The 26,592-nt window shown below is 46.1% G+C and overlaps 1 protein-coding gene across 1 annotated transcript in view; it reads left to right on the top strand.

Annotated features, from left to right (window-relative positions):
* cdk10 (cyclin dependent kinase 10) overlaps positions 1–26,466 on the top strand; it is a 40,417-nt gene extending 13,951 nt beyond the window's left edge. The window contains exons 5-14 of the mRNA XM_072517935.1: positions 1,095–1,176; positions 1,398–1,465; positions 3,788–3,840; positions 5,559–5,628; positions 6,235–6,294; positions 9,855–9,978; positions 12,373–12,512; positions 17,021–17,073; positions 25,192–25,318; positions 25,790–26,466. Of these exons, the coding sequence (XP_072374036.1) occupies positions 1,095–1,176; positions 1,398–1,465; positions 3,788–3,840; positions 5,559–5,628; positions 6,235–6,294; positions 9,855–9,978; positions 12,373–12,512; positions 17,021–17,073; positions 25,192–25,286 (745 nt within the window). The 3' untranslated portion in view covers positions 25,287–25,318; positions 25,790–26,466. The remainder of the gene's footprint in view (positions 1–1,094; positions 1,177–1,397; positions 1,466–3,787; positions 3,841–5,558; positions 5,629–6,234; positions 6,295–9,854; positions 9,979–12,372; positions 12,513–17,020; positions 17,074–25,191; positions 25,319–25,789) is intronic.
* Positions 26,467–26,592: the final 126 nt, after the last annotated feature.

The following is a 26,592-nucleotide window of genomic DNA, read 5'->3' on the forward strand; positions in this document are numbered from 1 at the left end:
CTCGCACACCAGCAAGTTCAATGTCATGCCGAGTGAATCACTGAGCGATTATAACTCGGCAGGCACTCCGGATGAGGCAACTCTGGGAACCCAAACATAACTGAATTAGAGGGGCCCTGGACTGAATGAGAATGCTCAACGGGAAACATTTGGCTTCAGGGAGCCACTGAATGGATTTGCAGAGAGGTGGAAGGCTGCTTCTTTCAGAGAAAATCTGATGGTGGATGTGATTGAGAACTATATTGTTCTCATAACCAAAATGATTATTATCCGAAAAAGAGCAGACAAGTTATTTTAAAAATGTATGTACACGCCTTCAACAAATGGTTATTTTATGCCGTTAGCATTTTGTGGCAAGATTATCAGAATCATAGAATTTACAGTGCAGAAGGAGGCCATTCGGCCCATCGAGTCTGCACTGGCTCTTGGAAAGAGCACCCCACCCAAGCTCACACCTCCACCCCATAACCCAGTAACCCCACCCAACACTCAGGGCAATTTTGGACACTAAGGGCAATTTACCATGCCAATCCACCTAACCTGCACATCTTTGGACTGTGGGAGGAAACCAGAGCACCCGGGGAAAACAAATGCATACACGGGGAGAATGTGCAGACTTGCACAGACAGTGACCCAAGCCGGGAATTGATCCTGGAGCTGTGAAGCAATTGTGCTAACCACTATGCTACCATGCTGCCCACAGAATACTCCCTGCTCTAACTTTTACTTTCATCTAATTCTCAGTACTATAACCGGTAAAGGACCATTCTTTTGCATTGACAGATTATTGTCAGAAAATGTTCATGCTCAGTGAGATTTCTTTCCTGTCACATAAAATGCATCATTCCTTGTTTGTGTACTTGCTGAGTCCAGTACAGTACTGAGTGTATGCTAATCAGAAGTGCTATTCTTTGTTGATATTTTCTACCTGGATGTTAAAAACTGAGGCCTCTGCAGAACATTTTAAATGCCCTTCGGAAGAATGTGTTGTTATACCATTGAGCTGCGCTATCATGTAATGCTCATGCTCAGGTAGTGCATGAAGATAGTTAAGCGACAGATTAATCTTTCACTTCTTTATCACATTTTCACAGTATTTTCCTGGTAATGGGCTACTGTGAACAAGACCTCGCCAGTCTTCTGGAAAACATGCAGTCGCCGTTCTCAGAGGCTCAGGTAAACCTGAGAAATTTTTAAAAGAATTTTTATCATGGTTGTTTGTTAAAAGGACTAGCAAAATCTAGCTTGGTAACTTAATTCCTAAGTAAAAGCAGCATGTTCTCACTTTTAGTTCTCTTTATATTCTCATAGTTTTATATAGCACTTTACAATCATTATTCCTTTGGCTTTCTAAAATTTAATTCATTAACTATTGCTTTGCTTCCCTGTTTCTTAAGGTGAAATGTATAATCCTGCAGTTATTGAAGGGACTGCGATATCTACACGAAAACTTCATTATTCACAGGTGAGAGAGTTGAAAAGCTGAATATCATTGTTCTTTTTAACACAGACTGAAAACAGTAAATCTAACCTCCATTTTAAAAATCATTTTGACATTGGGGAGTAGAATCACACCATCCCTACAGTACAATGGAGGCCATTCGGCCCATCGAGTCTACACTGACTCTCTGAAAGAACACCCCACCTATGCCCACCCCACCCCATCCCCGTAACCCCACCTAACCTTTTGACACAAAGGGGCAATTTAGCATGGCCTAACATGCATATTTTTGTGCAGATCAAAGATCTACAATAAACCTTTGAAAATCGGCTACAGCAAAGAAAAGGAAACTGGTGGATTGTGGCTTAAAAACTAAACACATTGGGCCAGAAATTTGTTTTGGGCAGTGGCAGTAAACGGGCAGTGTAGAATTGGCCATCCATTATTCAATTTTGTTTCTACCCCATTAGCTTTCACAAATGGGTTGACTTTTTAGCTTTCAGCTTCCTAAAGTTTGGAATATAATCAAATCTTGTGTGTTGGAATGTGGAATTTTCCAACCCAAAATTGATCTTGGTTCTTTGCACATAAAGTTCTGGTACAACATTTTGTACCTGATGACCTAGATTTTATGAGCATATAGTAACATCAGCAGAACAATTTTGGGTTTTCTTGCCTTGTACTTAATCTCCAGATATCACCAACGTTGGCCTATCCCTAATTGCCTTATAGCACAGTGGTTAGCACTGTTGCTTCACAGTGTCAGAGACCCGGGTTCGATTACCGGTTTGGGTCACTGTCTGTGCGGAGTCTGCACATCCTCCCCGTGTCTGCGTGGATTTCGTCCGGGTGCTCCGGTTCCCTCCCACAAGTCCCAAAAGACGTGCTGCTAGGTGAATTGGACATTCTGAATTCTCCATCAGTGTACCTGAACAGGCGTCAGAGTGTGGCGACTTGGGGCTTTTCACAGTAACTTCATTGTGAGCCTACTTGTGACATGAAGAAAGATTATAGGTAACATGTTGACCAGATGGCAGGATTATTGCCTGAGGAAACGTATGAACCAATTGGATCTTTACAACAATCCTTCAGCAATTAGGCTCATTTTTCTGGTGGTGATTCACAAATTACTAAATTTACTGAACTCCGTTTTTAGAATTGGTGCAACCTGAGTCCATGACCTCTGAGATTATAAGACCCAAGACTCTGGGATGCCATTTATTTATCTAATAGCAGGGTGAAAATCACACATTTTTCATATCAGATTAGACTTTGCCAGCTTATCCTTTATAGAAACACTGAACACTTTAAATGTTACAGCTCCATGGAATTACCTTTAATAAGTGGCGTTGGTTTTCATGAGATGATGTCAATCACTTTTTAGCATTTTGGGGCACTAATTACATTCATTATTTGCTATGATAGGTTATGAATTTTCTTTCCTACTGATATTGTGGCCCTCAGTGCAGCACATTTCCAAGAAAGGTGTGGCTAAGTTGTCGACCTTGACTCAGAAGGTTGTGGGACTAAGTTCCACTCCCGGGATTGCGCGCAAAATTCAAAGCCCACACTCCACTGCAGTATTGAGGCTGCGGTATGTTCTATCTTTTTGATGAAATGTCAAATGAGACTCTTCTGCCCTTTCAGGTGGGCATTATTTTGTGAAGTGTAGGGAGTCATTGCCAGTCTCCTGGCCAATATTTCTTTCCTTCACCCATCTGTCTGATCGGTTCTGGGTACATTGGCATGGAATTGTCTAGAACCTCTTGGTGTAACAAGAGCTTAAGAGCGGACTTATGCCACTTTTTCCAAAGATATTCGCACATTGCAGACTTGGGTGAGTTCCAAACTGCAACATTGCTCGAAACACATTCATTTGTTTGTTAGCACTGCTTCCAATATGTCTGCCGAAATTCTCTTCTCATTTCCCTAGCTGAACACCTCCACATAAATGACCAACATATTTCCTAAATTTACACTGTTCTTGTGCTGCTGCACATTTAGTCCGTGGCATAGCAGAACCTGGAATCAGTGTAACAGCTTGAAAATCGTCATTCCTCAGCCCTGAAACGAAGAAGCACTTTTATAATTATCAATGCTTTTCTTTTCAAAAATTCCATTTTTATTTATTTCTGTATGAATCATTGTAACTGTTGATTTAAAAAACTGTTAAATTAAAAACTGTAGTATCTACCTTCAAGATTAATTAGGGCAGATATTCTGATTAGCTCAAATTCAGTGCTGTCGAGCAACAAAGACTTGGACCTTGGGTCCCATCTACAGCTTTGAGGCGAGCTTTTAAATATGTGGTTTCAGATTGGTAACAAATCCCTTTCTTTCCTTCAGAGACCTCAAGGTGTCCAACTTGCTAATGACTGATAAAGGGTGTGTTAAGATTGGTAAGATTTGGAACCTCCTATTTATCTTTCACCTCAGTGGGGCAATTAGCTTTTGGCTGCTCAAAATTGATTTAATCATTTGAAATTGCAGGGTAATAATTTGCTAGAATTCTATAGGTTTTAAAATTATAAGGCAGGCTTTCTTCAAAGTGGTGTAGATTGGGCTTTGTAGGACCATTTTTCAATTTGTAAATTAAGCCTACCTTCAATGGCCAATAAATACACATGTTGGGATTTCTACACTTTTGCGGGTTATGAGATTGGACTTATCGGCAACCTCTTAATAGGGTCCGAGCCATTTGCTCAACCGTGCAGGCGTGATACTGAAATAAGGCACGTTAAAGCTATGCTGTGGGATAATGGCTACCCTGATCAGATCAATGTTTTCTGTGTATAACGCAAACTTATGACTAGGCCTAAGGCCACCACTTTCAGTCCTGAAAAGTGTCACATTACCCAGGGTAAGGAGTCTCAAAAATTTGAGCAACAGGTGTAGCTAGCCGTTTGTTGCTGTGCCTATGCAGTAGCAACAAGTGTGGTTTTTCCCACTTGGCTGGACAGCTGTTTCATGATGCAGATCAACGCCAGCAGCACGGGTTCAATTCCCGTACCGGCTGAGGTTATTCATGGAGGCCCCACCTTCTCCAGCCTTGCCCCTAGCCTGAGGTGTGGTGATCCTCAGGTTAAATCCCTCCTCAAAGGAGAAAGCAGCCGATGGTCATCTGGGCCTATGGTGACTTTACCTCACCATTATCCTCTACTAACAGGATGATGCTGTCAAGCCAGAAAAATGTCCTGCCTATCACACAAATTAGTAATGTGGTATATGAATTTCAGAGCTGGTGTTTTGCCAGGTATGTAGGCTTTATGTCCCAAAGTCTGGCGGATTGGATCAAACAGCACGTACCTTCACGTGCTGACTGTACCCAACCAGTCTGTGCTTGCAAAATTCAAAACATAATGACAAACATTAAATGTGATTTTGCGATTGGGCAACACTTGCTAATCAATGCTAAGAATGACTGAAGATCTATTTAAGAATATCTTTTAGGCTCGTAGCGTGGCTTACTAACTCATTCTGGAAGCTACATATATTCACACATAAGGCCCTGACCTTTGCAAATAGAATGAGCATGTCCAAGTATTGCACCTTTTTCAACTAAACAAAAGCTTGAGGGACAGCCAAACTCTGGTTCATTCCCCAGGGCAACATCCTCGACCAATTGGAGTTGATCTGTTTGAATTTTCGCAATAGCTTAGCAGTTAATAGTTCCCTACTGCATTCTCCAAGACTACACCTCTACCAATCTTGTTCAACAATCAGCATTCTCTTCTCCTGCAGTATCCATTGTGTGTTCCAACGATCTGTCTTGATGAATGCAAGATGAAAAGCTTAGACAGCTTGTCTCTTTTGTTTCAGCCATTTGTAAATTCTCTATTCACGTTTCACCCACCCTGATTTTAGGTATTCTGTTCCCACATGCTTACCTGATCATTTAACTCTTGGCTTTTTATGGGACCTTGCTGTGTACATGTTGACTGCCACAATAGTGACTACACTTTAAAATTAATTATTTGGTTATGAATTGCTTTGGGATATCCTGCGGTTGTCGAAGACGCTATATAAATAAAAGTTCTTCCTTTTCTACCTTATACTGATTAGACGCTGCATAGCTTTCCTGCTCTAGATCTTTTAACGGTGTTATTCTTCATTGCAGCTGACTTTGGGTTGGCGCGTGTATATGGAGTGCCTTTGAAGCCAATGACTCCAAAAGTAGTAACACTATGGTAAGTTGGCTGGCAAATTAATCTAGGTCGTTTCTCTCTGATTGTGATATGAGTTGATGTTAAACTAGGCATGCAGCTTGTAGTCCCTTTTGGACTTTGTTCGCTATCATCACTTCATGTTTTCCTCACCTCCATGTATTTATTTACAAATGCACCTCCTGACCTAGATTCTCTAAACAGTTATCTATTGCGTATTATAATGCTGCAACACTAAGCTGCTGGCAATGTTAAAGATCTTTCTCGATCTCTGAAAATAATTGGAAGCTTTTTTGGACTGTAGTTCTGGTGCAGTGATGTCCATAGCTTGCAATATGCTTTATGTAATGGTACAACTTTAACATCCATATTCATATTAACGAGTCAAAGAATTAAAACTGACAAGTTTGTCACATATTTCCAAAACTGTAGCTTTCTAAAAATTGTGCCACTTTGATGTTTGCAACTTTTGCCATGTTCCTATTTTTCAAAACAAAAGACCCCGTGAGTTATTTTATTTAAAGCAGTTATATTGGATATATTTGACTTGTGCAACATTTAAAAATTGAGGATACTTTTGCATATTTGGGCGCTCTGAATTTTTGATTGGATGTTTGATTGAATTCTTAGGTACAGAGCACCAGAATTATTATTGGGAACAAAAACCCAGACTACAGCTATCGACATGTGGTAGGTACCTTATTTGATACAAAACAAAATATAAGGTGGAGGAGCAGAAGTAGGTCATTCGGCCCATCGAGTCTGCTCCACCATTCAATATGATAATCCTCAACTCCACTTTCCCACCTTATCCCCATGACCCAGGGGGGAGGTGGTGGTTTAGTCGTATTGCCACTGGACTGGTGATCCAGAGACCCAGGGTAATACTCTGGGGACCCAGGTTCGAATCCCGCCACGGCAGATGTTGGAAATTGAATCCAATAAATATCTGGAATTAAAAGTCTAATGAAACCATTGTCGATTGTCATAAAAAAAACTTAAAAACCCAGTGGGTTCACTCATGCCTGGAAGGAAATCTATCATCCAGCTTTGACAAAGGGTCATCTGGACTCCAAACATTAGCTCTTTTCTCACCCTACAGATGCTGCCAGACCTGCTGAGATTTTCCAGCATTTTCTCTTTGGTTTCAGATTTCAGCGTCTGCAGTAATTTGCTTTTAATCTGTCCTGATCTGGCCTACATGTGACTCCAGATCCACAGCAATGTGGTTGACTCTTAAATGCCCTCTGAAATGGCCTAGCAAACCACTCAACAAACTGCTACAAAGTCAATAAAAATGAAAGAAACCGGGCGGACCACCCGGCATTGACTTTGGCACTGGAAGCGACAATGGTAGACCAAGCCCTGTCGATCCTGCAAATCTCTCCTTACTAATCTGGGATATTTGCCAAAATCGGGAGAGCTGTCTCACATATGAGTCAAGTATGAACCTGACAAAGTCATACTTGCAGAATCATACCTTGTAGACAATGTCCCAGACACCACTATCACCATCCCTGGGTATGTCCTATTCCACTGGTACACTACCGGGTGGGAGTTGCCCTGGGATTCGCAACATCAACTCCAGACGCCATGAAGTCTCATGGCTTCAGGTCAAACCTGAAGGAAACCTACTGATCACCATGTACTGTTCACTGTCAGCTGATGAATCAGTACTCCTCCTTGTTGAATACCACTTGGTGGAAGCACTGAGGGTGACAATGTACCCTGGGTGGGGAACCTCAATGTCCATTCCCCAGAGTGGTTCGGTAACATCACTATTGACTGTGCTGGCCAAGCCCAAAGGTGCATTGCGGTTTGACTGGGATTGCAGCAGGTGGTGAGGGTGCCAATAAGAAGGAAAAAAATACTAGATCTCATCCTCACCAACTGTCACAGATGCATCTGTCCATGACCGTATCAGTTGGAGTGACCATCGCAGAGTCCTTGTGGAGATGAAGTCCCGTCTTCACATTGAGGATATCCTCCGTCGTGTTGTGTGGCACTACCACTGTGTTCAATGAGATAGATTCAGAACAGATCGAGCAACTCGACTGGGCATTCGTGAGGTGTGAGGTGCTGTGGGCCATCAGCAGCAGCAGAATTGTACTCAGCCACAATCTATAACCTCATGGCCCGGCATATCACCCATTCCACCATTATCACCAAGCCAGGACACCAAGCCCATTTTAATGAAAAGTGCAGGAGGGCAATCCAGGAGCAGCACCAGCCAGACCAACAATTGAGTTGTCAACATAGGGTTACTTGCAGGCTAACAACATGAGCAGCAAGTTATAGACAGGTAAGTGATCCCGCAACCAATGGATCAGATATAAGCTCTGCAGTCCTGCCATATCCAGTCGTGAATGGTGGTGGACAATTAAACAACTCATTGGAGAAGGAGTTTTTCCATAAATATCCCCATCCTTGATGATGGAAGAGCCCAGCATACCTGTGCAAAAGAGAAGGCTGAAGCATTCACAACAATCTTGAGTCAGAAGTGCAAGTGAATGCTCCATCTTGGTCTCCTCCAAGGGTCCCCAGCATCACAGATGTCAGTCGTCAGCCAGTTTGATTCGCCTCACGTGATATCAAGAAGCGGCTGATGGCACAAGATACTGCAAAAGCTGTGGGCCCTGACAATATTCCGGTAATAGTACTGAAGACTTGTGATCCATAATTTGCCGTGCCCCTAGCCAAACTGTTCCAGTACAGCTACAACACTGGCATCTACCCGGCAATGTGGAAAATTGACCAGCTACGTTCTGTGTACACAAAACAGGACACATCCAACCCGGCCAATCACTGCCCTATCAGTCCATTCTCAATCATCAGTAAAGTGATGGAAGTGGTCATCAACAGTGCTATCAAGCCGCACTTAGCAATGCCCACTAATGCCCAGTTTGGGTTCTGCCAGGTCCACTCTGCTCCTGACCTCATTATCATCTTGGTTCAAACATGGACAAGAGAGCTGAACTCGAGGTGAGGTGAGAGTGATTGCCCTTGACATCAAGGTAGCATTTGATCGAGTATGACATCTAGGAGCTCTCCGTCTGAATCAGGGGGGAAGCTCTCCACTGGTTGGAGTCATACCTGGCACAAAGGAAGATGGTTGTGGTTATTGGAGGTCAGTCATCCCGGTCCTGGGACATCACTGCAGGAGTTCCTCAGGGTAGTATCCCAGGCCCAGCCATCTTCAGATGCTTCATCACTGACCTTCCTTCCAACATAAGGTTAGATGTGGGGATGTTCGCTGATGATTGCACAATGCACAGTACCATTTGCTAGTCCATGTGCAAATGCAGCAAGACCTGAACAATTTCCAGGTTTGGGCTGGAAAGTGGCCAGGAGCATTTGCGCCACACAAGTTCCAGGCAATGACCATCTTAAATAAGAGACAATCAAACCATCGACTCTTGACTTTCAATGGCATTGCCATCACGGAATCGCCCACTATCAACATCCTGAGGGTTACCTTTGATCAGAAACTGAACTGGACTAGCCATATAAATACTGTGGTTCCAAGGGCAGGTCAAAGGCTAGGAATCCTGTGGCGATAACTCACCTCCTGACTTCCCAAAGCCTGTCCACCACCTACAAGGCACAAGTCAAGAATGTGATGGAATACCCCTCAATTGCCTGGATGAGTGCAACTCCAACACTCGAAGCTCAACACTGTCCAGGAGAAAACAGCCCACATGTTTGGTACCCCTTTCACAAACATTCACTCCCTCCACCACCGATGCACAGTAGCAGCAGTGTCTACCATCTACAAGATGCACTGCAGGAACTCACAAAGGCTCCTACAGCAGCACCTTCCAAACCCACAACCACTATCATCTAGAAGGACAAGTGCAGCAAAAACATGGGAACACCACCACCTGGAGGTTCCCCTCCAAGTCACTCACCATCCTGACTTGGAAATATATCGCCGTTCCTTCACTGTCACTGGGTCAAAATCCTGGAACTCCCCTCCCTAACAGCACTGTGGGTGTAGCTACACCTCATGGATTGCAGGGGTTAAAAGGCAACTCACCACCACCTTCTCAAGGGCAATTAGTGATGGGCAACAAATGCTGGCCTAGCCAGTGACACCCACATCCCATAAACAGTTTATAAAAAGCCAAATATGCTGGAAGCCTTTCTGGAGAGTGAGTTCACCTATTTACATATGTTTAATCAGACTTTTTTCCTTTTGTTACTCAAAGGTGTTGCAGTTTTTCTCATCCTTTTCTTTTTGCTATGTACAGGGCAGTGGGTTGTATTCTTGCAGAGCTGCTGGCTCACAAACCTTTGCTTCCAGGAAGCTCGGAGATCCATCAGATTGACCTGATCGTTCAGTTACTAGGGACTCCTAATGAGAATATATGGCCAGTAAGTCATGGTGTAATTCATCAATGGTTTGCTACCTTACTACAAACAGAAAAAATAACATTTATGAAGGTGCAATAAATGTAGAGCATATCTCTTTTGAGTGTGAAAATTCAGAAATTTGAAGTGTAAATTCAATTTGTTAACTTTTTATGTCATCCTTCTCCAGTCTAAAGCTTTGTTAGAGCAGTACCGATATGAGCATCTGATTAAAAGCCTCTTCTGTTCGTGACCATCACTCCTCACTAGTTAAGGATAATGGTGTGTAGAGCTTTAAAGAGCATGGGCGAGATTCTCTGACCCCCCCGCCGGGTCGGAGAATCGCCGGGGGCTGGCGTGAATCCCGCCCCCGCTGGTTGCCGAAGTCTCCGGCACCGGATATTTGGCGGGGGCGGGAATCGCGCTGCGCCGGTTGGCGGGGCCCCCCCGCGCGATTCTCTGGCCCGGATGGGCCGAAGTCCCGCCGGCGTAGATTAAACCACTACCTTACCGGCGGGACAAGGCGGCGCGGGTGGGCTCCGGGGTCCTTGGGGGGGGGGGGGGGGGGGGGGGTGCGCGGGGCGATCTGGCCCCGGGGGGTGCCCCCACGGTGGCCTGGCCCGCGATCGGGGCCCACCGATCCGCGAGCGGGCCTGTGCCGTGGGGGCACTCTTTCCCTTCCGCCTTCGCCACGGTCTCCACCATGGCGGAGGCAGAAGAGACTCCCTCCAATGCGCATGTGCGGGAATGCCGTCACCGGCCGCTAACGCTCCCGCGCATGCGCCGCCTGGAGATGTCATTTCCGCGCCAGCTGGCGGGGCACCAAAGGCCTTTTCCGCCAGCTGGTGGGGCGGAAACTTGTCCGGCGCCGACCTAGCCCCTTGAGGTTGGGGCTCGGCCCCCAAAGATGCGGAGCATTCCGCACCTTTGGGGTGGCGCGATGCCCGACTGATTTGCGCCGTTTTGGGTGCCAGTCGGCGGACATCGTGCCGTTTCCGGAGAATTTCGCCCCATGTGCTTGTATTATAGATAGACATAAAATCATGTTTTACGGATTTGTCAAGTTATTAGGCAGGTAGAAAATCGTACCTGGATAACAGTCTGATCGAACATTTGATGTAACAATGCAGTTACTCTGTTTTGAGTTTGTAGTAAGAGCTGAAAATAGTAATAAAAGAGAAAGAAAATGCTGGAAATAATCAAGTCTTCTATCATCATTGGTGGAGAGAGAAACAGAATAAATGTTTCAAGGCCTGGAACCTTTCATCAGAACTCCCTTTGCCTCGGTTCTAATGAAAGGTCACAGAAGTGGGCTGCATTTCTGCTCTGGAGCTGGGACTCCAGAGTCCAAAACATTTCCAGGTCCTGAGTTTGAAATCCAATGCGATCTTTGACTAGGAGGCCAATTAGCTTACTGCCCAATTAAGGACAACGGGTGGGCTCCCAAGTCTAGAGGGCTGACAGAGTACCCTTGAGCATGCAAATCGGCAACCCCCCCTCCCATCAGAGTTGGGGGCCGAGGATGAAAATTAGAGGGAGGGAGGACGCCTCAAGATGGGAGGCACCCTCTTTAAAACCTTTTACAAACTTAAAAGAGGCCACATCTGCCAAACCATGATAGTGGAAAGGGTGCAGGGTGGCCAGTGGCTGCGGATATAGCAATCTTGCAATCGTGGCGGGGGGGGGGCGGGGGGCGCGGGGAGTGGAGGACAGAAGTGAGGTAAAAATTGAGCGGTGGCCTCCAGGTTTGTTGCAGGTTGCCTCCCCCATTCAGCATTTGGAGTTTAGTCTTAATGGGCTGTCCAGCTGCCAAATGGAAAATTCTGGTCAGCATTTGCAGTTGCCTTTATGGTCCATTAAGGGCCATCATTGGCTACCCACTGCCTGTGACCAAGTAGCCATCGCCTCCCAGACCAGCATATTTAAAAATAGCCTGCCAGCGGGAATGTGGAAGCAAACCAACATGCTAACCAATGGTGGATAAATTGCAGGGACAATCCACCTCCATGATCACGGTCAAACATTTGGCCTGTTAACTCTATTTCTGCCTCTACAGATGGTGACAGGGTCGCCAAGCTATTTGCAGCATTTCTACCCCAGCATCCACAATATTTTGCTTCTGTATCAGTGAAAATAGCTGGTTTGAATGTAGCTGTTAGGTTTTTAGACCGTTCTAAAATTATTTGTCCACATGTTGCAATCTGTTCAAACCTTCCATTGGTGTGCTTCTGTTTGAAGGCTTCCTTTTCCGCTAGTTTTGAGTCAGGAAGACTGACAACTATTTGATCACATTACGTCTTGAAATAGTTGGAAAAATTAATCTTCTGCATAAGCAGTGTTACGCGGCTATTAACACACTACTGATTCTTCTCCCATTTTATCGAATAGCTATTTACCTGTATTTATGATGTGCTCTAGGGTTTTTCCAAGCTGCCATTAGTGGGTCAGTACACTCTGAGAAAGCAGCCTTACAATAACCTGAAGCACAAGTTTCCATGGCTTTCGGAAGCAGGCCTCCGACTTCTCAACTTTCTCTTCATGTACGACCCAAAAAAGAGGTATTTTAACATTTGCTGTTTTATATATAGCAAGAGATTCTTGTTCTGATGGAAATAGCTTCTATGGGAAAGTTTGTGCTTCCATGTGTCACATCTTTATTTTTGTTGAGGTAGTACTATAAGGTTCCATATAAGTGCCAGCATAGTGCTGGTGATAATATGGCAGTCATATTGATTGGGATTAGATTGTATCCCCTAATCTCAAAGAATTCGTACCCACTATGCGGTTGGATGCACCAGGAAATTTTCAAACTTGCAGCTTTTGCTTTTAATTTTCCGCATACGTGATGATGAAACAAGTATTTATATTACAGTAATGAATCTATTCAAATGTGAGAGCCTTTTTTTGGTCAGTTTTAGAGTAATATTGCCAATAAACCTTAGTTTATTTCAATACTGTAATAGTAACACTTCATAACAAAAATAAACTTTTGTTTAAAGAAAGATGAAATTAAAAAGTTTGCTTCCACCCAGAATGTCCTCATCCCAATTATTTATTTCAATTTTTATGTTTTGCTGTTATTAAATACATAATCTATTCCACAACTTTTTGTTGAAAAGTAATTTTTTTCCTTCTGTCTCATTGATGCTGCTGGTTTCAAGAAAGCTGGCTCTTGGCTGACAACTGGCGAGAGGATTTTTTTTAGCCTGTCTAGACCTAGAAATATGAATATTGAGTTGTCGGATTGGAGCATAAAATCCAGAGTGACAAATTGCAGCCTGTCCCATCAAACCTGCTTGATCCTGAGTGCCTCTATGCATTCTATCATGGATGTTCCACCATCTTTTAATTTCTGAGGAATACTATTTTTTAGTTTGATTTCTTGTCTGTGTTTGTGTTTATTCCGTTGTAGGCGGCGGTGTTATGGTAATGTTAGTCGACTAGTGATCCGAAATCCCATGGCAGCTATCAATTCAGTCAATAAATCTGGACTTGAAAAGGTATCTCTGTAATAATGAGCATACACCATTGTCGATAGTCTTTAAAATCCATCTGGTTGTAAGGTGCTTTAGGGAAAGAAATCTGCTGTCCTTGCCTGGTCTGTACTGCTTGTAACTCTGGACCCACAGCAATGAATTCTCCACTGGTTGGAATCATACCTAACACAAAGGAAGATAGTTGTTGAAGGTAAATCATCTCCACACCAGGACATCACTGCAGGAATTACAAGAACAAAGAAATGTACAGCACAGGAACAGGCCCTTCGGCCCTCCAAGCCCGTGCCGACCATGCTGCCCGACTAAACTACAATCTTCTACACTTCCTGGGTCCGTATCCCTCTATTCCCATCCTATTCATGTATTTGTCAAGATGCCCCTTAAATGTCACTATTGTCCCTGCTTCCACCACCTCCTCCGGTAGCGAGTTCCAGGCACCCACTACCCTCTGCGTAAAAAACTTGCCTCGTACATCTACTCGAAACCTTGCCCCTCTCACCTTAAACCTATGCCCCCTAGTAATTGACCCCTCTACCCCGGGGAAAAGCCTCTGATTATCCACTCTGTCTATGCCCCTCATAATTTTGTAGACCTCGATCAGGTCGCCCCTCAACCTCCTTAGTTCCAGTGAGAATAAACAGAGTTTATTCAACCGCTCCTCATAGCTAATGCCCTCCATACCAGGCAACATTCTGGTAAATCTCTTCTGCACCCTCTCTAAAGCCTTCACATCCTTCTGGTAGTGTGGCGACCAGAATTGAACACTATACTCCAAGTGTGGCCTAACTAAGGTTCTATACAGCTGCAACATGACTTGCCAATTCTTATACTCAATGCCCCGGCCAATGAAGGCAAGCATGCCGTATGCCTTCTTGACTACCTTCTCCACCTGTGTTGCCCCTTTCAGTGACCTGTGGACCTGTACTCCTAGATCTCTTTGACTTTCAATACTCTTGAGGGTTCTACCATTCACTGTATATTCCCTACCTGCATTAGACCTTCCAAAATGCATTACCTCACATTTGTCCGGATTAAACTCCATCTGCCATCTCTCTGCCCAAGTCTCCAAACAATCTAAATCCTGCTGTATCCTCTGACGACTCCTCATCGCTATCCGCAATTCAACCAACCTTTGTGTCGTCTGCAAACTTACTAATCAGACCAGTTACATTTTCCTCCAAATCATTTATATATACTACAAACAGCAAAGGTCCCAGCACTGATCCCTGTGGAACACCACTGGTCACAGCTCTCCAATTAGAAAAGCATCCTTCCATTGCTACTCTCTGCCTTCTATGACCTAGCCAGTTCTGTATCCACCTTGCCAGGTCACCCCTGATCCCGTGTGACTTCACCTTTTCTACTAGTCTACCATGAGGGACCTTGTCAAAGACCTTACTGAAGTCCATATAGACAACATCCACTGCCCTACCTGCATCAATCATCTTTGTGACCTCCTTGAAAAACTCTATCAAGTTAGTGAGACACGACCTCCCCTTCACAAAACCATGCTGCCTCTCACTAATACGTCCATTTGCTTCCAAATGGGAGTAGATCCTGTCTCGAAGAATTCTCTCCAGTAATTTCCCTACCACTGAAGTAAGGCTGACCGGCCTGTAGTTCCCTGGATTATCCTTGCTACCCTTCTTAAACAGAGGAACAACATTGGCTATTCTCCAGTCCTCCGGGACATCACCTGAAGACAGTGAGGATCCAAAGATTTCTGTCAAGGCCTCAGCAATTTCCTTTCCAGCCTCCTTCAGTATTCTGGGGTAGATCCCATCAGGCCCTGGGGACTTATCTACCTTAATATTTTTTAAGACACCCAACACCTCGTCTTTTTGGATCTCAATGTGACCCAGGCTATCTACACACCCTTCTCCAGACTCAACATCTACCAATTTCTTCTCTTTGGTGAATACTGATGCAAAGTATTCATTTAGTACCTCGCCCATTTCCTCTGGCTCCACACATAGATTCCCTTGCCTATCCTTCAGTGGGCCAACCCTTTCCCTGGCTACCCTCTTGCTTTTTATGTACGTGTAAAAAGCCTTGGGATTTCCTTAACCCTATTTGCCAATGACTTTTCGTGACCCCCTTCTAGCCCTCGTGACTCCTTGCTTAAGTTCCTTCCTACTTTCCTTATATTCCACACAGGCTTTGTCTGTTCCCAGCCTTTTAGCCCTGACAAATGCCTCCTTTTTCTTTTTGACGAGGCCTACAATATCTCTCGTTATCCAAGGTTCCCGAAAATTGCCGTATTTATCCTTCTTCCTCACAGGAACATGCCGGTCCTGAATTCCTTTCAACTGACACTTGAATTCCTCAGCGTAATGTCCTATTCTTAACTACTTTTTGCTACTTCATCAATGATCTGCCCTCCAACTTAAAAGATCAGAAATGGGGATGTTTGTTGATGAATGTTCAGTTTCATTCAAAGCTCCTAAGATATCTGTACCCGTATGCAGAAAGATCTAGACAATATTTGGGCTTGGGCTGCCAAATGGTAGCAATGACCACCTCCAATGAGAGAGAATCCAATGATCTCCCCATGATATTCAATGGCTTACCATTGCTGCCTCCACGCAATCAATATCCTGGGGGGGTTACCATTGACCAGACACACAACTGACTAGCCATATAAATACTTTGTCTACAAGATGTCAGATGCTGGGAATTCTGTGGAAAGTAATCTGTCCACCATTTACAAAGCACAAGTCTGGAATATTTTGGAACACTCTCCACTTGCCAGGATGAGTGCAGCTCCAACAATGCTCAAGAAGCTCAATACTAACCACGACAAAGCAGCCTGTTCGATTGGCACTCCCTCAACATATACTCCCTCCACCACCAATGCACAACTACAGTAGTGTGGACTGTTGACACGTTGCACTGCAGCAACTCGCCAAGGCCTCTTCAACGTCTTCAAAACCTGTGACCTGTACCACCTAGATGGCCCAGGGCTGCCAATGCATGGTAACATCACCATCTGCAAATTCACCTCCGAACCCCACAATCCTCAGTTGGAACTATATGCTGTTCTTCAACATCGTTGGTTCAAAATCCTGGAACTCACAGCATTATGGCTGTATCTACACAAGATGACCTGCAGCACTTCAAGAAGGCAACTCACCACTACCGTAAAGACAATTAGGGATGGGCAACAGAAATGCTGCCCTAAGTGACATCCACATCTCGTGAAATAATTAAACTGATGCAGATGAGTGCATCTCGTATGATTTTCGACCTCCAAGTTTCCTAAATGTACTCTAGTCACTCCATTCAAGCAGCGCTCATTTGTAAAATTTTGCTCCATTTACTTTCACAAGCTGAAATGCTGCAAATGTCATTAATTGCTGGATTGAGTTTTGAATTAAAAAGCTATAATAAGTTGATGGTTCTGTAAATTTGCAACTTGAATGATTGTAAATTCAAGACAAAATTTTACAAAGAATTGGTCCTGCTTTAGTAGATTGCTGCTAATGCATTTGTGCACATGTTTTATAGTACTGTTATTCTGTATTTAGCATACGATAGAAGGGGATGATGAATGTTATTCTGTGTTCAAGGGCAACAGCAGAGGACAGTCTGGAGAGTTCCTATTTTAAAGAAAAACCATTACGTAAGTAATTTTAGAAATATTTTGCAATGGTTTGCATTTTAGAAATATTTTGCAATGGTTTGCATTTTTTAAATTGTATTTCTGTACATTAAAAAACAAACTTAATTCTGAATATCATTTATTTTTCAATAAAATTGAAATCACATTGGGGTTCAATTACAATTTTACCTAAAGAAAAATTGATTCTCTCAATATTTTGATATTGTGGTACAAATTATATCTGAATAAATCAAAATATTCCCATCACTATTTAAAAGTAAATTATTGACTTAATGTTACCTGCCTACCTCATAGTAAAGTTGGAGATCTATCCAACCATCCATCAGCTCTTCCATACAAAGCACATGCTCTCGGCCGTTCTCACAGCTAGAATTTCTTGGGACATGTTGTTATTCTCATAGCTCAAATTTCCTGGGACATGTTGCTAGCCTGTCCTTCGGTGTGACTCACACCTGGAGCTACTAGCTCAGAGGCAGGGTCTCTGCGCCACTAGACCTCGAGTTCCATATAGTTCTGTATTTTATAATTATATTACAACTCAAAGGTGCAACCTTTTAAGTATTGTTGCACTCTGCAACAGTTTCATTGATTTTGGTGGCCCAACACTTTAAACTCTATCCCAGATTTAAAAAGCAATTTTAGATCTAACTATTGCACCTCGCTCGGTATTGTGCAGTGGAGGTCACCAGCTGCCCACCACATTCTCCTGTCTACGTAGAACAGTAGAAAATACCGCATTCAAACCGTTTGTGCTCAAGCAAAAACAAGATCACATTTAGAAGTAGAGAATATTTACACAAATACATCATGGAAATGGCAGTATAATGATTGACATCTCCAATACATAAAAGGCAAACTCTTTAGTTCTTTCCTGAAATCTTGCACTGGGTCACTGACAAACGCCCTTCACCCTTGACTACATTGTATTAAAAATGTAATGAGGAGCATGGAACTGGAACACAATCTAACACAAACCTTTTGAGTCTCTAAAAGGCAAGTTTCCTCCTGAAGGTTAAAATATTTTCTCTCAATTGTCAATCAGAAAATTAATTTCTACTACACAAGTAGATATGGTATAAATAACAGTTTGCTGAGTAATTTCCTCTTGATGCCTGGCTGCAACAAAAATCATAACTGTATGGACTTGTCAAACAACCTGACCTCTTTAATTTCTGGGCAGGCAGAAGGCAACACAATAGTTGACTGCCTCTTTGCAAAACTATTGGGCCAGATTTTACTGGAGCAGGGACTTTAATGGCGCCTGCTGTTAATTGGACATTTTCATTGCACCTTTTGGCTTTTGCCCCCTAAATTGCTGTAACCCCAAGCTGAACACCTGCAACAAAGAGAAACGGGACATCTGGGATCTGAGAACAGGGCCAGGAATTATATCTCCTTAATCAGATTAATGATGAAATAAAATAATGAGGAGAAAGGAGGGGTAAAGAGTGGGCGTGAATTTCAACATCAAATCAAGTGCAGAAAGAGAAATAGAGATGGAACGAAAGATTGGATTAAGAGAAAAAGGACAGAAAAAATGTCTTTTAAAAAACACTTAATTTGACACTTCAAAGTAGCACCTCCTACAGGGACTCGAGAAACAGTGTGGACAGACAGTGCGAGCAACAATGTATCTGTGTAATAAGAGTGCAGAATTGTTACTGAGGCATTTACTGTCAGTTAGAATAGTTAATTCAATGTCAAATCATTCACAGAGGGCAAACTGAAAACATATTGAGATGAGAGAGAAAAAGTTAGGCTTTTCTTTTAAAGTTTCCAATAGTAATTAAAATCTACAGGAATTAGGTTAATTTTTTGAGGCTCTTTGGCAGTACTAAGATTGATCACACACTAAAGTATGATTTACAAAGGAATGGATAAGCCTCTAACATTTATTGCCAAATTTAGTGGAATCTATCATGTAAGTACAGCAACTTCACAACCGTCTATGTCTTTCAACCATAAAACGGTATAGTGACACTTCTGAAGGAGTCACGGCAACTTGGACAGCAGCTTTGTAATGGCCTGGTTGTTACTAATAATGCAAAATATTTATAGGGTGCCCAGATTTTCAAAAGTCAAAACCGGAACACATTAACCAGTGCTTGCTCATTTTGAATTTCACATCAAAGTGATACGAGGGGCAGCACGGTAGCATAGTGGTTAGCACAATTGCTTCACAGCACCAGGGTCCCAGGTTCGATTTACCGCTTGGGTCACTGTGCGGAGTCTGCACGTTCTCCCCGTGTCTGCGTGGGTTTCCTCCGGGTGCTCCAGTTTCTTCCCACAGTCCAAAGATGTGCAGGTTAGGTGGATTGGCTATGCTAAATTGCCCTTAGTGTTGGGTGGGGTTACTGGGTTATGGAGGTGTGGGCTTGGGTAGTGTGCTCTTTCCAAGAGCCGGTGCAGACTCGATGGCCGAATGGCCTCCTTCTGCACTGTAAATTCTATGATTCGATGAGTGTTTGCATGATTGTGCTCCACTTCAGTGTAGTACTGTAGCGCACAAAGACTCCATGAGACGAATATAGTGAAGTCGATGAGGCTTTATTAAGCGTGTCTGTCCCCCAGCAGCCCGATAGTAAACTGGCCTGCGGGGGAAGACACCGGCTTCTTATACTTCGCCTTCAGGGCGGAGCTTGAGGTCAACGGCCAACCAGGACCCAGGATCTGTCAGCCAATGACATTAGGGCTTCCAGTCCCACATGACCCCCAATACATACTACCACATTCACCCCTTGTCAAAAATGAACCTGGCGGGGTGATGCTTCGTATGGTGGTAAGGGTTTACAGGGCTGGTCCTGGGAGGATAGAACATTCACATGGTAGTACAGTATTGGACAGTTTCGTCCTGTTGCAACTATTTACAGAGGGTATAGGAAAAAACAAAATGTTCTTTGAACAGTCCATCTTTGTTTTACATCGACGCCACGAGTCGGTCGGGCGGTCTGGTCGTCCGTGTCGATCGCCTCGGCGGTGATGGTGGTGCTTGTACCAGTGTTGTCGCCTCCAGGAGCTGTACGGTTTCAGCTGTCGGTGCAAAGGGGAGGGGGACTGATCCTCCTGGGAAGGGGGCGGTCGCGTGATGCGGCGGTGGCAGGAAGGGGGGCGGTTGGGTTGATGGTGTCGGGGGGGTGTGCGTGGTGCCGGCGGGCGCCAGATCCTGCAGGGAGACCGTGTCCTGTCGGCCGTCTGGGTACTTCACGTAGGCGTACTGGGGGTTTGCGTGGAGGAGGTGAACCCTTTCGACCAACGGGTCTGCCTTATGTGCCCGCACATGCTTTCGGAGCAGGATGGGTCCTGGGGCCGCCAGCCAGGTCGGCAGCGACGTTCCAGAGGAGGACCTCCTAGGGAAGACAAGGAGACGCTCGTGCGGCGTTTGATTAGTGCTTGTACATAATAACGACCGGATGGAATGGAGAGCGTCCGGGAGGACCTCCTGCCACCGTGAAACTGGGAGATCCCTGGACCGTAGGGCCAGTAGGACGGCCTTCCAGACCGTGCCGTTCTCCCTTTCTACTTGCCCGTTCCCCCGGGGGTTGTAGCTGGTCGTCCTGCTTGAGGCTATGCCCTTGCTGAGCAGGAACTGGCGCAGCTCGTCACTCATGAAAGAGGACCTCCCTGTCGCTGTGGACGTATGCGGGGTAACCGAACAGTGTGAAGATGCTGTTCAGGGCTTTAATGACTGTGGCCGCGGTCATGTCAGAGCAGGGAATGGCGAATGGGAAGCGGGAGTATTCGTCCACTACATTAAGAAAATATGCGTTGCGGTCGGTGGAGGGGAGGGGCCCTTTGAAATCGAGACTGAGGCGTTCAAAGGGGCGGGAAGCCTTAATCAGGTGCGCTCCATCTGGCCTGAAACAATGCGGCTTGCATTCCGCGCAGATGTGGCAGTCCCTTGTGACTGTACGGACCTCTTCTAAAGAGTATGGGAGATTGCGGGACTTGATGAAGTGGTAAAACCGAGTGACCCCCGGGTGGCAGAGGTCCTCGTGGAGGGTTTGGAGGCGGTCAATTTGTGCGTTGGCACATGTGCCGCGGGATAGGGCATCGGACGGCTCGTTCAGCTTTCCGGGCCAGTACAAGATCTCATAGTTAAAGGTGGAGAGCTCGATCCTCCAACTTAAGATCTTGTCATTTTTAATTTTGCCCCGCTGTGCATTATCGAACATGAAAGCTACCGACCGTTGGTCAGTGAGGAGAGTGAATCTCCTGCCGGCCAGGTAATGCCTCCAATGTCGCACAGCTTCCACTATGGCTAGGGCTTCCTTTTCCACTGAGGAGTGGCGGATTTCTGAGGCGTGGAGGGTTCAGGAGAAAAAGGCCACAGGTCTGCCCGCTTGGTTAATGGTGGCCGCTAGAGCTACGTCGGAGGCGTCGCTCTCGACCTGGAAGGGGAGGGACTCGTCGATGGCGCACATCGTGGCCTTTGCGATGTCCGCTTTGATGCGGCTGAAGGCCTGGCAAGCCTCTGTCGACAGAGGGAAGGTCGTGGTCTGTATTAGGGGGCGGGCCTTGTCTGCGTACTGGGGGACCCACTGGGCGTAGTACGAAAAGAACCCCAGGCAGCGTTTCAGGGCTTTTGGGCAGTGTGGGAGGGGAAATTCCATGAGTGCGCGCATACGTTCGGGGTCGGGGCCTATTATCCCATTGCATACTATGTAGCCCAGAATGGCTAGCCGGTCGGTGCTAAAAACGCACTTGTCCTCGTTGTACGTGAGGTTCAAGGCTTTGGCGGTCTGGAGGAATTTTTGGAGGTTGGCGTCGTGGTCCTGCTGATCGTGGCCGCAGATGGTTACATTGTCGAGATACGGGAACGTGGCCCGTGACCCATGTTGATCAACCATCCGGTCCATCTCCCGTTGGAAGACCGAGACCCCGTTTGTGACGCCAAAAGGGACCCGTAGGAAATGGTATAATCGCCCGTCTGCCTCGAAGGCTGTGTACTTGCGGTCACTTGGGCGGATGGGGAGCTGATGGTAGGCGGACTTGAGGTCCACGGTGGAGAAGACTTTATACTGGGCAATCCGATTGACCATGTCGGATATGCGGGGGAGAGGGTACGCGTCTAGTTGTGTGTACCTGTTGATGGTCTGGCTATAGTCAATGACCATCCTTTGTTTCTCCCCTGTCTTCACTACTACCACCTGCGCTCTCCAGGGACTGTTGCTGGCCTGGATTATGCCCTCCTTTAGTAGCCGCTGGACTTCAGACCGAATGAAGGTCCGGTCCTGGGCGCTGTACCGTCTGCTCCTAGTGGCGACGGGTTTGCAACCCGGGGTGAGGTTCGCAAACCAGGACGGGGGTTGCACCTTAAGGGTAGCGATGCCGCAGATAGTGAGTGGGGGTATGGGGCCGCCGAATTTAAACGTAAGGCTCTGTAGATTACATTGGAAATCTAATCCCAGCAAGGTGGGGGCAGAGTTGGGGAAGGACGTTAAGTTTGTAGTTTTTGAACTCCCTCCCCTGCACCGTTCGGGTAACTATGCAGAATCCCTGGATCTGTACGGAGTGGGATCCTGCAGCTAGGCAAATCTTTTGTGCGCTGGGATAGGTGGTCAAGGAACAGCGTCTTACCGTGTCGGGGTGTATAAAACTTTCCGTGCTCCCGGAGTCGACTAGGCATGGCGTCTCGTGGCCGTTAATTAGGACCGTTGTCGTCGTCTGGAGTGTCCGGGGCCGAGCCTGATCGAGCGTAACCGAAGCGAGCCGTGGTTGTAGTAGTGGGGTGGGGTCCGTTGTTGCCTTCCAAGATGGCGTCGGGGATGGACAAAATGGCCACCCCCATACATCGCACGTGGCTGGGGGTCACAAGATGGCGGCGGGGGTGGACAAAATGGCCGCCCCCATGCGTCGTACAGGTCTGGGGTGGTCCAAGATGGCGGCGTCCTTCCTCCCCTCGTGGTGGCCGGGACCCAAAATGGCGGCGTCTGCGGGTCGCACATGGAGTGCTGGGGGGTCTGGGGAGCGCTAGGACGCGAACGCTAGGACCGCGCGGAGCTCCCTCACCGCGAGCGCTAGGACCACGAGCGCTAGGACCGCGCGGAGCTCCCTCCCCGCGAGCGCTAGGACCGCGCGGAGCTCCCTCACCGGGGACAGCGGTGGTCGGGGCCCAAGTCGGCGGCGCCGGCGGGTCAGGCGTGGGGCCGCGAGCGCTGGGACCGTGCAGAGCTCCCTTGCCGGGGACAGCGGTGGTCGGGGCCCAAGTCGGTGGCGCCGGCGGGTCAGGCGTGGGGCCGCGAGCGCGAGGAGCTCCCTCACCGGGGACAGCGGTGGTCGGGGTCCAAGTAGGTGGCGCCGGCGGGTCAGGCGCGGGACGGGGGTTAGGGTGGCGTTAGGGACGCGAAAAACCCCCTCCTCTCCGTGGGGAGTGTTGGCCGGGACCCAAAGCGGTAGCGCCGGCGGCGGGTCATACGTGGGCTGCGGGAAGGGGGGTTGGGGAGCGTAGGCGGCGTGCAGGGCTCCCAGTTCTCCCGGGACCGCGGTGTTCGGGACCCAGAGCGGCTGCGCCTACGGGTCGCACATGGCGTGCTGGGGGGGTTGGGACGCATAGACTGCTTGCAGGGCTCCCTGTGCTCCCGGGACGGCGGCGACCACGCGGGATCGGCACACCGCCGCATAATGGCCCTTTTTCCCGCAGCTTTTGCAGATGGCTGCGCGGGCCGGGCAGCGCTGTCGGGGGTGTTTCGCCTGGCCGCAGAAATAACAGCGGGCGCCCCCGGTGCGACTCGGCGTTTGGACCGCGCAAGCCTGTGGGGTGTCGGGGGGGGGGGGGGGGGCTAGGGGGTTTGCCGCGACGGGTACGTACGGGGCCCAATGGCCTGCTGCGCGGTCGGGGCCGTAGGCGCGGGTATTACGCGCGGCCACGTCTAGGGAGGCTGCTAGGGCCCGTGCCTCTGAGAGTCCTAGCGACTCTTTTTCTAGAAGTCTTTGGCGGATTTGGGCAGATTGCATACCTGCCACAAAAGCGTCGCGCATTAACATGTCCGTGTGTTCGTTTGCGTTCACCGACGGGCAGCTGCAGGCTCGTCCCAAAATCAGCAGCGCGGCGTAGAACTCGTCCATCGATTCTCCGGGAGCTTGCCGTCTTGTCGCGAGCTGGTAGCGAGCGTAGATTTGGTTAACTGGGCGAACGTAGAGACTTCTGAGTGCTGCGAACGCCGTCTGGAAATCGTCGGTGTCTTCAATGAGGGTGAAAATCTCCGTGCTCACCCTCGAGTGCAGGACCTGCAGTTTTTGTTCGTCTGAGACTCGGCCGGTGGTCGTTCTGAGGTAGGCCTCGAAGCAAGTCTGCCAGTGTTTGAAGGCTGCTGCCGCATTCACTGCGTGGGGGCTGATCCTCAGGCATTCTGGAATGATCCTGAGCTCCATAGTCCTTTTTAGGCACGCTTAATAAATTGTGGCGCAGAAAGACTCCATGAGACAAATATAGTGAAGTCGATGAGGCTTTATTAAGCGTGTCTGTTCCCCAGCAGCCCGATAGTAAACTGGCCTGTGGGGGAAGACACCGGCTTCTTATACTTCGCCTTCAGGGCGGAGCTTGAGTTCAACGGCCAACCAGGACCCGGGATCTGTCAGCCAATGACATTAGGGCTTCCAGTCCCACATAACCCCCAATACATACTACCACAAGTACTGGGATGTTTCTTCCTGATCCCCTCATGAGCACATTTACCCACCTGACGGCAGAGGAAGGGAGACGCTGTAAGCACCACATCTGGAAGAGTGACCCGGATAAATCTCAGAACCCTTGGAGCACAAGACCAGCTGGAGTGTTTCCCTGGGATCAGCAGTCAATCATCCCTGGGTGTCCTCCCGGTTCTGCTGTATCTACTATCGCCTCATTTCCATCGGCATAGTTTAAAGATTGGCCAAAATGGGAAAAGCTGAAAATCTGGGCGATTTGAACGATTGAGGAAATTGTCGGGACATCAGGATGTTTAATGAAAGTTCCATGATTGTTCAGGCAAAGCCTGAATATGGACCATTGCAAAATTATTACCCCTCCCTGTAATCCATTTTCAATTCTAAACATAAAACTAAACTGTAAAGTTAATTTACTGTTCATTGTAAATTCTTATCTGTCTGATTAATCTAAATCAAAAACTCTCTCTAAAGCATGTGAACCAGAGCTGATGCCCACCTTCCCCCATCATCGTAACAAGCGAGCTGTTTCTAGTGTGGATAATCAGCAAAAGCGTCTAAAGGTGTGATGCAATGAATCTGATGACTAAGGACATCTCAGGTACAGGGCGATTTATTATATTTTACATGTGATGGATGGTTGTGTTTTTTGCAAGTGTGTGTATAAAACAAATTTCAGCAAGGTTACATCTCCTGCCACAGTTCTAATTTACTGTGGTGAACGGGTGTTTTTTCTGGAGGGAATTTGATGCATCACTTTGGTTCAAAATTTCATTAATTGCCAATCTCCTTATTTTTCCCTCTAACTAAATGTATTTACCGACCAGAACTTCAAATTGTTCAAAAGCATTCAAGTAACAGTATAGTTCGTCAAACAATCAGAAAATATAAATACAAACTGCAGTCGTCAAAAGGTCATCTCCATTCTGTATTTTGCACACGTTGAATTCTTACTTGCTCCTGATCTAGATTGTAAAGAAATCTGCTTCCAATGATTCTGTTTATTACAAAAATGAGAAACCTTGGCTTGTTTTTGTTTACTGTAATTTTGCGATTTGTGTTGTGCACTCAGATTATTGCTCAAGAGACAAAGAAGAATGTGCTCTTCCTAATATGCTCTTAACCCATGTTATATGGGTTGAAGTGGACGTTACAATGAACAAACCTAGCACAAGACAACACTATGGCGAAAACAATGCTCAGGAGTGGCAGTGATCCAAGGGGAAAAATGCATTGAATGAATTAAACTGACACGATTGTGTCCAAAGACAGAGTAACAACATTTAAAATGGCACAATAACAAAAAAAATCAGACCCCTTAAAATGCTTTCAAATAGTCACTTGTATAAAACCAACTTGACGTCTTTCACAACGCATTTGCCTGACAAAGGCGAGGAACACAATCAGTACAACTGAACAATTTGCCAGCATTTAATTGCAATACTACACTCTCTTCTGCTGTGGGTCTCTGAATTTTATTTCGCTTTTGTCAAAATTTTGACTTTGTCTGAACAAGATCGTTGTTACAAAAAAGTTTAGTTAATTTATTGCGTCAGTAGCTTAAAGATTGTATGTTATGTCATAGAAATTTTTTATGCGATAATGCCATCATCAGATCTCGACAAAAAATATGCTGACCGAAATATATTGAAGTCTTTTAGTTCTACAAAGTCAACTGTTGATTTCTGATGACTTAAGAATATGCACCATAATTATCTATGCTAATATCAACATTTGAACTGACTGGAACCTATTTGATTTGGTCTTTATTAGTGTCAACACAATACAGGCTGTAGCTAGCTCAGATTTGTTTTCTATCAAAAAACAATAATAGTTCTCAACAATTTTAATAGTCTATTTCTGCTCTTAAGTGCG

This window comes from Scyliorhinus torazame, chromosome 10, assembly GCF_047496885.1.
Source record: "Scyliorhinus torazame isolate Kashiwa2021f chromosome 10, sScyTor2.1, whole genome shotgun sequence".
Taxonomy (NCBI): domain Eukaryota; kingdom Metazoa; phylum Chordata; class Chondrichthyes; order Carcharhiniformes; family Scyliorhinidae; genus Scyliorhinus; species Scyliorhinus torazame.